Source organism: Crotalus tigris, unplaced genomic scaffold (genome assembly GCF_016545835.1).
Source record: "Crotalus tigris isolate CLP2741 ecotype Arizona unplaced genomic scaffold, ASM1654583v1 scf7180000017663.5292952, whole genome shotgun sequence".
Taxonomy (NCBI): Eukaryota; Metazoa; Chordata; class Lepidosauria; order Squamata; family Viperidae; genus Crotalus; species Crotalus tigris.
The window spans coordinates 1,704,266-1,715,852 of record NW_024096550.1 but is presented as its reverse complement, the minus strand read 5'-3'; the positions used below and the strand labels follow the sequence as shown (position 1 = coordinate 1,715,852).

General features: G+C 41.2%; 1 protein-coding gene across 1 annotated transcript; it reads left to right on the top strand.

The window, feature by feature from the left end:
- Positions 1-512: 512 nt before the first annotated feature.
- LOC120304879 (uncharacterized protein K02A2.6-like) lies at positions 513-5,869 on the top strand (the record flags this gene model as incomplete). The annotated part of the gene is made up of 4 exons (XM_039335919.1): positions 513-939; positions 3,988-4,186; positions 4,774-5,735; positions 5,838-5,869. Coding segments are annotated over 4 exons (1,620 nt in total), but the record flags the coding sequence as incomplete, so codon positions are not given.
- Positions 5,870-11,587: the final 5,718 nt, after the last annotated feature.

Below are 11,587 nucleotides of genomic sequence, written 5' to 3'. Positions count from 1 at the left end.
GTTCCCAAGTACTTCGGGTGTGGAGGTCGCCACAAGAGGACCGACTGCAGGTTTTGTTCTGCAATCTTTAGAGCATGTGGAAAGCAAGGCCACATTGCAGCTGTGTGTCTGGGCTGTCAGAAGGTACAACCCGAGAAGAATTGCGCCTGAAAGGTACCAGGGTCCCCAGCCAAAACAGGGTGGGTTTCTGTGCTTCACAAAGAAGCATTTATAGGACAGACACACACGAGCCACTCAAGAAGAAACTGTTACTTAAAGTGAAGTTGCAAGGAGTTCCATTGGTCATGGAATTAGACACTGGGTCTGCACTTTCAATCATTTCCATTCATACATTCAGAAAGATTTGTTCTGGTAGTGGGTTCCAGGCCAAGCTTAGGCCTTCTAATATAGTGCTAACAGACTTTCAAAACTCCAAAGTGTGTGTTAAGGGGGAGGCCACCCTTAACGTACAGTGTAAGGATTTTGAAGGTCCATTAGATGTATTGATAGTGGGGAGTGAGCGCACGAGTCTCATAGGACTCGATTGGTTTGAGGCCTTGGGAATACAAGTTACAGGGCTCAATAGTTTGCAAACAGTAGGTCTACAAGAAGTCTGCAAAGAATTTGAAGATGTTTTCAGCCCACAGCTGGGTACATATAAAGGGCCCCCAGTTTCCTTAAAATTGGACCCCACTGTCACTCCTATCAGAGTAAAAGCAAGGAGAGTACCTTTCGCTTTAAAAGGGAAAATTGATGCTGAATTGGACAAATTGATTCAGCAAGGAGTCTTAGAACCTGTTGACTCCAGTCCTTGGGAAACTCCCATAGTCACGCCTCTTAAGGCTAATGGGGACATTCACATCTGTGCAGATTACAAATGCACTCTAAATAAGGCATTGCAACAACATGCCTATCCTGTACCTGTAGTCAGCCATATTCTGGCCTCCCTCAAGGGGGGGCGTGTTTTTGCAAAGCTTGACTTAGCACAGGCTTATCAACAGTTGCCTGTTGATGCTGGCTTATCAATTGCGAAAGAAACAGAAGCAGAGAACTATAGATAAAATAAATTATAATGGTAAACTGGTATATCAGAAGGAATTGATTAAGAAATCTTTTTTAGATTATTATACAAAATTATATATGGGTAGGAAAGTACAGGTTTCAGATATAGATAAATATTTGCAAGATGCTTATTTTCCTAAGTTAACAGAAGATCAGAAACAAGAAATTAATGGATTGATTACTATAGAGAAAATTGCAACAGCAATTAAAGAATTAAAAGTAGGTAAAGCACCGGGTACTGATGGATTGACATCAATTTATTATAAGACTTTGATAGATGAGTTGATAGAACCTTTAAGGGAACTTTTTAATAATATATTACAGGGTTTAGAGACCCCCTTGTCTTGGGGTAGAGCTTTTATATCCTTGATCCCAAAAGAAGACCAAGATCTTACTCTACCAAAAAATTATAGACCTATATCTCTTTTGAATGTAGATTATAAGATTTTTTCGAAAATTTTAGCTAATAGACTTATGATTGTGTTGAATCAACTAATACATATGGATCAAACTGGCTTTATAACTGGAAGGTACATGAAAAATAATGTTAGACAAATTATTAACTTAATAGAATATTTGGATAAGAACAACCAAATCTCTGCAGGATTGATATTTTTAGATGCTGAAAAAGCTTTTGATCAGTTAAATTGGCAATTTATGTTAAGATTGGTCGAGGAAATGAACTTTGGAGATAAAATTTTACAGGCTCTTCGAGCCATTTATCAAAAATAAACGGCACAACTTATAGTTAATGGAGGTTTATCAGAGGTATTTCCAATTGAAAAGGGGACCAGACAGGGTTGTCCATTGTCGCCATTGCTGTTTGTTTTAACCTTGGAAATTTTGCTGATCAAAATTTGGGAATCATCGAAAATAAAAGGAATAGAAATTAATAAAAAAGAATATAAATTAAGGGCTTTTGCAGATGATCTGGTTGTTACTTTATCTCAACCAATTCACTCTGTAATGGAGTTGTTACAATTGATAAATCGGTATGGACAAGTTTCAGGTTTCAAAATGAATAACAATAAGACTAAAATATTGCCTAAAAACATGACCAACTTGGATAAGGAGACTTTGGTTAGATTGACAGGTTTCGAGATTGTTAATAAGGTAAAATATTTGGGGGTTATTTTATCTGCTTCCAATGCAAAACTGTATAAAAATAATTATGAAAGGCTGTGGGTTAAAATACAAAAGGATTTGGACAATTGGAAAAAGCTGCAATTGTCCCTATTGGGGAGAATAGCAGCGATTAAAATGAATGTTTTGCCAAAGTTTCTTTTTTTATTTCAAATGATACCTATTCTAAAGAAAGAAGCAAATTTAGATGAATGGCAGAAAGGTATCAATAAATTTATCTGGGCAGGGAAAAAACCAAGAGTAAAACTTAAAATTATACAAGATATACGAGAGAGAGGTGGACTCAAGGTACCGAATCTGAAATTGTATTATGATGCTGTGGTTTTAACATTAATTAGTGATTGGGTTAACCTAACAAATGTAGATATACTCCTTTTGGAGGGGTGGGATTTACTTTTTGGATGGCATGCCTGTTTAATTTATAATAAAAAGGTTGATAGGGTTTTTAAGTCTCATATTTTAAGAACTTCTTTACTTCGGGTTTGGAAGAAATATTATAGAATTGATTCAAGAATTCCATTATGGGCTATTCCATGGCATGCAATAGAAGGAATAAGGAGAGGAGTTAAGATGGATAGTATTTCTTATACACAATTACTTAAGTGGGTTGGTAAAAATTGGCAATTAAAATCTATGGATGAATTAGTACAAGAAAATATTATTTATTCATGGTTTCAGTATAGACAATTATTGGAAAGGTGGAAGATAGATTATAATGTGGGCTTGCTTAGAGAGGATGAGAATTTGTTAAAACAAATTAGAGATCAAAGCCAGACCCATATTAAAAGAATTTATGGTGTGTTAGTGGAATTGGATTCAGAAGCAGAATTAGTTAAAGATTGTATGGTTAAATGGGCTCAAAATTTTGATGAACCAATTTCATTAGATATATGGGAGACTATTTCGGTGAGGAATGTTAAATTTACACAAGCCCAAAATTTACGGGAAAATTTCTATAAAATGTTTTATAGATGGCACCTTGATCCACAAAAAATGTCTCGTATGTATTCAAACTTGCAGCCTAAATGTTGGAGATGTGGTTGCTTGGATGCCACTTATTATCATATCTGGTGGTCATGTAAAAGCATAAAAGCTTTTTGGATTAAGATATGGTGGAATATACAAAGAATTTTCAAAAGAAGGATAAAATTTACTCCACAATTGTTTTTGTTGGGTATTGTCTCTGATTGTGACAACAAAGAAATTATTTTAATGTTAAACTTAATTACAGCGGCAAGGTTGTTAATAGGACAGTATTGGAAGAAGGAATTTTTGCCTACTTTGCAGGAATGGTTTCTTAAAGTTTCTTATTTATCTGAAATGGCAAAAATTTCGGCTTTTTTGAAAGATCAATCGCAAGAGAAGTATCTCTTGGTGTGGAAAAGATGGATAAATTTTATACAATATAGGTATGATATTAGAAAATATTATTTAGCTTTTGAATAATTTATATTTAAAGTTTAAGATATTATTTAGAAGTGTAGAATAGTTGAGTTTTTCTCCTTTTTTTCCTATTATTATTTTTTTTATTTTCTTTCTTTTCTTCTTTTTCTTTTTCTGTTTTTTCTTATATATAATGGAGTTAATGTATTTAACAATTTGTTCATTGAATATAATCATATTTGTTTGTGGTTTATTTGAGTTTATAAGCTTTTTCTCTTAAGTTTTAGTTAACTCTGTATCTAGCTCTGGGAAGAATGGGGGAGGGTTTTGGGAAGGGTTGGGAGGGATTGGGAAAGGGGTTTTTATTGTAAAATTGTAAAAATTATAATAATAATAAAAAACAGTTGCCTGTTGATGAAGCTGCTGCTGTAGCACAAACCATTGTAACACACAGGGGGGCATTCAAAGTCAAAAGGCTACAGTTTGGAGTAAATGTGGCTCCTGGAATTTTCCAAAGCGTAATGGAAAATACATTAAGGGGTATTCCAGGGGTTTGCCCCTATTTTGATGATGTCTTAATTGCTGGAGATTCCACTCAAAATTTAGCTGAGAGATTGAGGGCTGTCCTGCTGCAGTTCCGGAAAACGGGCCTCAAACTCAAAAAGGACAAATGTAAAATTGGAGTGCCTTCTACAGATTTTCTGGGATTCAAAATTGATGCCAATGGGATTCATCCTGCTGAGTCCAAGTTAAAAGCTATCATGCAAGCTCCTAGGTCTAAGTCCAAAGCTGAACTACAAGCTTTCCTGGGCCTCTTGAATTTCTATAATTCATTCATTCCTAACAAGGCTAATGTAGCTGAACCACTTCATAGGCTTCTGGAAAACAGGCAGTGTGGCAGTGGTCACAAGCACATGAAGCAAGCTTCAATGAGGTTAAGGCCTTACTCACATCCAACAATGTGCTTGCACATTTTAATGAAACTCTCCCTGTGTGCATCGCTTGTGATGCTTCTCCTTATGGGGTGGGAGCAGTACTCAGCCACCTTAGACCGGATGGAACTCAGGTTCCTGTTGTGTATTACTCCAGAACCTTGTCTTCTGCTGAACGAAACTACACCCAGATAGACAGGGAGGCCTTAGCTGTTGTTGCTGGAATTAAAAAATTCCATGATTTTTTATATGGCAGACATTTCACGGTCTACACTGACCATAAGCCTTTGTTGGGGTTGTTTACCACAAACAAACAAACTCCCCATATCATCTCCCCCAGGATGCTGAGATGGTCAATCTTTCTGTCAGCCTATGACTTTTCTTTAATTCACAGACCTGGCAAAGAAATGGGCCATGCTGATGGCCTCAGTAGATTACCCTTGCAAGTAGTAGAGGCTGATCCTGCCCCTGCCATCAACATCCTTTCCATTCAGGCGCTGCCTGAGTCACCTTTAAATACCAGGGATGTGGCTGCTGAATCAGCCACAGATCTCTCACTCTCTCGTGTCTTATCCTGGGTTTTGTCTGGATGGCCAGAGAGTTGTCCAGGCACTGAGTTTCAGAGTTTCTGGCTTAAGAGGAACGAGTTATCCACTTTTCAGGGTTGTCTGCTGTGGGGCAGCAGAGTTGTCATTCCTACCTCAATGAGGTCTAGGGTCTTAGGCTCCCTTCATAAGGGTCATCCTGGCATTGTACGAATGAAGGTGCTTGTGCGCAGCCATTTGTGGTGGCCTGGGTTAGACAAGGAAATTGAGGCTAAGGTGCCCGCATGGCACCTTTGTCAACGTTCTCGCCCAGAAATCCCCCAGGCTCCTGTGCATAGATGGGAGGAAACACAGTCTCCATGGTCTAGGGTGCACATCGATTACGCTGGGCCCTTTCAGGGTCAATTCTTCTTGGTCCTGGTTGATAGCTATTCAAAATGGCTTGAGGTTGTACCTGTCTCTTCCACCACCACTGCAAAGACCATTCAAGTACTGAGGGGGATTTTTGCTGCACATGGGCTTCTGGATGTTTTGGTGTCTGACAATGGCCCTCAATTCACTTCTTCCGAATTCCAAGCTTTCTTACAGGCCAACATGATTCGTCATGCCACCTCTGCGCCTTTCCATCCTTCCACCAACGGTATGGCTGAACGGATGGTCCGTATCACCAAGGATGCTTTAAAGAAACTGACCTATGGGGACTGGCACCACAGGTTGGCTGATTTTCTTCTTGCTTACTGCACCACACCTTCAACTTCTATGGGGAGAAGCCCAGCTGAACTTCGCTGGGGGTGCAAACTGACTACTAAACTTGACCGGTTGCATCCGGACAGACTGCCTTCTAAGTTTACACAACCCAGGGCACCGAGGCAATTGCTAGTGGGTGCCCTGGTATGGACCCATAACTACGGGCCAGGTCACTTGTGGGTTCCTGCTGTAGTATGCAAGGTTACAGGTCCCTTGTCATAGGAGGTCTCCTTGGATGACGGTCGTATCCTGCAACAGCATATCGACCAGCTGCATACAAGACTTGACTTACCTTCAGAGACTCATGGTTCTTTTCCAGGGGGGAGGGGGAACTCTACGGGAAAAGGGAGGGGTGTTGGAAGCAGCCAGGCACCAACAGAGAGGCCACAGATGGCCTATCACAAGATTCCACGAGTGTTCTGAACAGGAATTCGTGGGAACCAGCTAGCACACAGGCACCAGTGCCTACTCCAGCCAGGGAGTCACCCCGGGGGCATAATCATTATCCACTAACACCATTCAGCACTCCAGTCAGGGAGAATAACCGGGAGCATCCTAATAACTCACACATTGCAAGAGAGCTGGCACACAATCAGTCTAGTTGGCCCAGCACTGCTACTGCATCCAGAAGGAGACATTCACATAGGGAGGTGGTCGGAAGGGCAAATCCCAATTCTGACATCTCCGGCATAGTTGAGGGAGCAACTGAGTTTTGGGACAGTACTGAAACCCCAGACAGTCCTACTATGGAACTGGGGAGTGGAAGAAGGCAGCCTCATGAGAGGTCCAATATGGGCCAGGAAGGCTCTACAGATTTGCCCATCAGTGGCAGTCTTCTAGAGGGGCCAGAGAGCCTGCAACTAGGCAGGTCAACCAGGTTATGGAGAGAACAAAGTCCTGGTCTGACGAGCCCGGTGGGCAAGCAAGCAGACCAGGCAATGGGGCATGGTCCATGGGGACCACCATAGTCCGAGAAAGGGGGCGAATCCATATCATCCCCTGGGCAAAATGTAATTGGAGATTATCAGGGCCTAAGAAGATCACAGAGAGCTAAGAGATCTCCTAAGTACCTTGAAGATTTTGTAACTCTGCTGGCAAAGCAGAAACAGTAAGAGGGTGTTTCTGTGGAAAATTGGAAATATGGGCACTGGGGAATTAATCTCTAGACAATAGCCCGGCACCATTGGAGCAAGGGGTGGCACACCACGCTCGTGTTGAGGTCGCGTGTAACTATTCATGTAGTTGTAGTCTTAGCCGGGGGGAAGGGGTGTTGTGTCCTGAGCCTGCAAAGGCAGGCTCGGGACGTTACAACAGTCCCGGGCAGTTGCAAGCTGCCTGGGACCAGACTGGCTGGCACCAGCGCTCACGCACATGTGCGAGGTGCGCCACATGCCTAAATGTTGCCTTTTGGCCCGGGGATTGTCTTTAAGAGTGACTGAGAGGCTTGTGTGCCTCGGTGTTGTAACGGGGCTACAGAACAACAATAAAGAGGCTCCTGAAACTACGAGATGCTTCGTGAGTTATTGCCATTAGCTGAGGACTCAACATCATCCAAGAAGGTTCTTCAGCTCTATAACCATTGCATGAGCTTCTTGGATGAGAGGCAAAACATCTTCAAGAAAAAACAAAGAAAGTCCTGTTACCTCTTGAAAAAGCATCTTTGGGACAAACATGACCTGGATGACTGAGAATCTCCATAGGTAACTATTTCAAGAATAATAGTTCCTCCCGCCCCCCTTGTAAAACAGGCATATAGTTTATGAACTTCTACAACACTGTTTACCCAACCCATTTGACCTGATGTCTATCTACTATATCTACATAAGTCTCTGTTATGATATCCCCACAGCATTTGTTGTTCCAAAGAAACTACCTACAAGTTGAAAGTCTCTTAACATTTGTCTTCCAGTTAGACATAATAAATCCATTCCCCATACTCCACCAATCTTCTTTAAAAAAAATCCAATTCATTACTTATCAGTTCTGTCAACTTTAAGTCTTTAGAAACCATGGCCCTTTCAGCCTTCTCCAACCAGCCTCTAATTTTCAGACTAGACTCTTTCTCCTTCAAATCTGCCAGCAACAAATTACATTTCAATTCATCTGATATTAAGTCTGCTTTACCTGCAGTTACTCATACCTGAAAAACATGGGTTGATTTAAACCAGGGGTATTCAAACTCGCAAGTCACATGAAGTGTCGTGATGTATTGTGACTTTTTTTCCATTGCTGGCAATGGGATGGGCGCAGTTTCGGCATGGTGCATCCAGCCCACAGGCCGGCAGTTTGATACTCCTGTTTTAAACCATTGTTATTTTACCAAACTTTTAATCTAAATTTTCTATTTGAATTTGTAAGTTAAAAAACATTTTTTTTCAAAAGCTTTCCAAAGGTCTTATTCTTAAGTTGATGCATTGTTTGTATTTTAAATATATCGGAGACACTTCTGTAACTGAGCTTTTAGAGTCAGACACAAACAGTTCCTCTCAAGGACAAGGAGATCAAAATATAGCAAAATAGCCTCAGAGGACATTGAGATAATCTTTCCCATGATAAAAATATATGGAGGAAAAAGGAAATTTTCTATCAATGATTAAAAAAAATAAGACCAGAGCTTTTAAAAATGAATAAAATTCAAAATCCCTATAATGAAAATGCGATATAAATGTAAAACATATCAGATAACTTTCAATGCCCAAGAAATTGCTATTGACTTCCATACAGAGAAAGCGAAAATGATTTGCATAATTAGGCAATAAAACATTAAAAAATCAGCTTAACATTCAGCAAGCGGTTAGAATAAATCAGCATTCAACCAATCAATTAACCTTTAAAAGTAAAAAATTAAAGTAAAAAACTAAATGTCAAAATGTGAAGTTAAAACTGAGGTGTGCTTGAAACAAACAAACAGCTGAAAGGAAAAGATAGAGACTCACACTCGTGTTGTGTGATTGGTGCAAGTGTAAATCTTTCAGTGGGAAATTATAGGTTTACAGCTGTTTCAGGAACAAGAATTTAAGAATGTACTTGTGTGTATGTGTGCATGCACAGGCATGCCTGCATCAAATGCTGTAAACACCAATTTCTTTATACCCGTCTCTTTCCCTGTGCTCCACAGAGATTATTTCTGATAACTCTTAATGTATTTTTGCTGACATCAGGACTAGAATAACCCAGGCTCATTGAAAGAGCCATGTCTTCAGGCCTCCCAGAAAAGTACAGCATCAAAGTAAGGGCCAATCTTATCTCTGGCAGAATGATATTCTAAAGGGAGAGAGAGCCACTACAGAGAAGGCCCTTTTTCTGGGTCCCACTAGATGTACTTCGCTAATAGATAGAACCAGGGCTTTTTTTTTCATAGAACGCCCAGAACGGAGTTCCGGCACCTTTTTTGGATGGATCCTTGTAGGGTAGGCAAGGCGGGTTGTATGACGTGTGTGAATTCCGGCACCTTTTTTTAAAAAAAAAATAAGCACTGGATAGGACCCATAACAGACCTTGCCATCCCATTCTAGTAGGCCAGGTAGATGAAACTGGGGAGAGGCCACCTCTTAAATCACCTGGACCCACGCCATGTAGGGCTTTAAAGGTGAAAAAAAAATCTTAAATTACACCCAGAACCAAATTGATAGCCATTGTGGCTCTGGCAAAAGAAGTGACAAATGTGCAACTCTTCATTTGTATAAAAATATGAGACCACTGCGTTTTAGACTAAATGAAGTTTCTGGATACTGTTCATGGGCCATATACAGCACATATACAGCACATCAAGGAGTTCAAATGACAGGTGATAAGGATGTTGCTAATTGTGAGAAGAGCACATTAGTCCAGGAAAGGCTATAACTGCCATATTACTTCCAGTTCTGCAAAGCCTCTCCTGATTATGGCTGCCACCTGCTCCACAAACAGGAGTTGAAAGTCCAGGAGGACCTCCAGAATAGGCACCGGGTCTGTCTCAACAGTATAACCCAAAGATGGTGTCAAGTTCCAAAACCTAAGGAATACATGTTGAGATTCTTCTGAATAGTTTCTTTTATTGTTCCTCAGCTATAGACAGAAATCTTTAAAGTGAACTAATTGCATCATAAAACATATATGCTGGGACTACTAGGGAGGAGTCATCTCAACTCTCTCCCACACAAGAGGGAGAAACTGCACTGTCTTTTGCTCCTCCTGAATGCATTCCCTTCCTCCTTGAAATCCAGATAATATTCCATCACAGATGGTGATTCTCCAAGAACTAAGGAGCCCTGAACCCAAAGTCACTGTATCTTGCCAGGTTTCAATTTTAACCAGCTGTTCCTTATCCAGACAATCTCCATGCACCAAGAAAGGTTAGTTGCAACATCTCTTAACTCATCATGGGCATGCTGGTGATGAAGGGGAAAGTCATTTCTTTATCTATTTCTTTTCCTTTTTCTTTACTATAGTCTTATTTTTTATTTTCTTTCTATTTTTCTTTTTCCTTTCTGCACCTTCTATTTTTTTTCTCTTCATTCTTTTCTAGATGGTATTACTTTTTATTGTTAGTTGCAATCTTTAACAACATTACTACATTAAAAAAGATGGAGGTTGCAACAATAGGACAAAATCCAGTGTTGTTTACTTCGTTCGCGTGAGAATGATGAAGACATATGGCGATGATGAACAAACGCTTTATTCACCTTCTACAACAACCAAGCAAAAGCAAAAGGCACGCAGGCCTTTTTATATAGCCAGAAACTCGGACAATGTCAACCAATAGGAACAGAGTATTTTCGTGCCTTGCACATGCGCCCAAGGCTGGCGCCACTCTGTCTGGTCCCAGGCAGCTTTTGGAATGCCCGGGACCAACACCCCTCCCCCCTAGATGAAATATACTTCGCGAACATTCATGTACGCCATGCATTGGGAAGAGTGACATATAGTTGCATTATTCAAATGCAAAGAGTGTGGAATACTTGAGTCTGCCCTCAGGCAAACCCTCTACAATATTGATTAATACAATAAATGTATCCAAAATTAAAAAAAAATAATACAAAATAATCTACCACGAGTTGCTCCGTTATTCAGGGGCCTCATGAACAAGTCCCTCATGATTTGACAACAACATCACAAAGTCTCTCAGATGTTTGGGTGGGCACTTGGCCCACTGCAACCTTCTAAGGCCTAGCCCACCTGCTCGCCTACCAGGCTAGGCAGGCCAGGACTTTGCTGCCCTAAATCCACAGGTGACGCTGGTGAGGGTGCCTGGCCTACCTGCTCGCCTACCAGGCTAGGCAGGCCAGGACTTTTCTGCCCCAAATACCCGGTTGACCCACCCAGCTGCTGGCTGCCTGGACCCTCTAAGTCCAAGCCAGCATACCTTGGATGGGTGGAAGTCCCTGAGTCCACAATGGACCCCTCTTGGGAACATTGTCCCTCAAGCCCAAGGCCAGCAGATGGAGAGGGCTGGGTAGCAGAAGTGTCCCAGTACTCTGAGGCCCCGAAGCACGTGCCCGAGGTGCCAGAGTCAGGAGTCGCCTCCATGGCAACCCCCTTTCCTGGAGACCTCCTTTTGGGAGCAATTGTGGAATTTGGCAAGCGCCCCTGATGGAATTCTTTTTCTCTTGCTGCTTGTGATTTGTGTGGATACCCCTTGTCAGTCTCCCTGTCTGGAGCTCTATCTGACATATGTGAATATTGTGGATACCCTCTGTGTGACTCCCTTTCTGGAGTAATTATGGATGTGTGTGATGATCCCCTATCCAGTGAATTCCTGTTAGGAGCACTTGCGGAACCTTGGGATGAATCCCAAACAGCCTCAGTAGCAGCTAG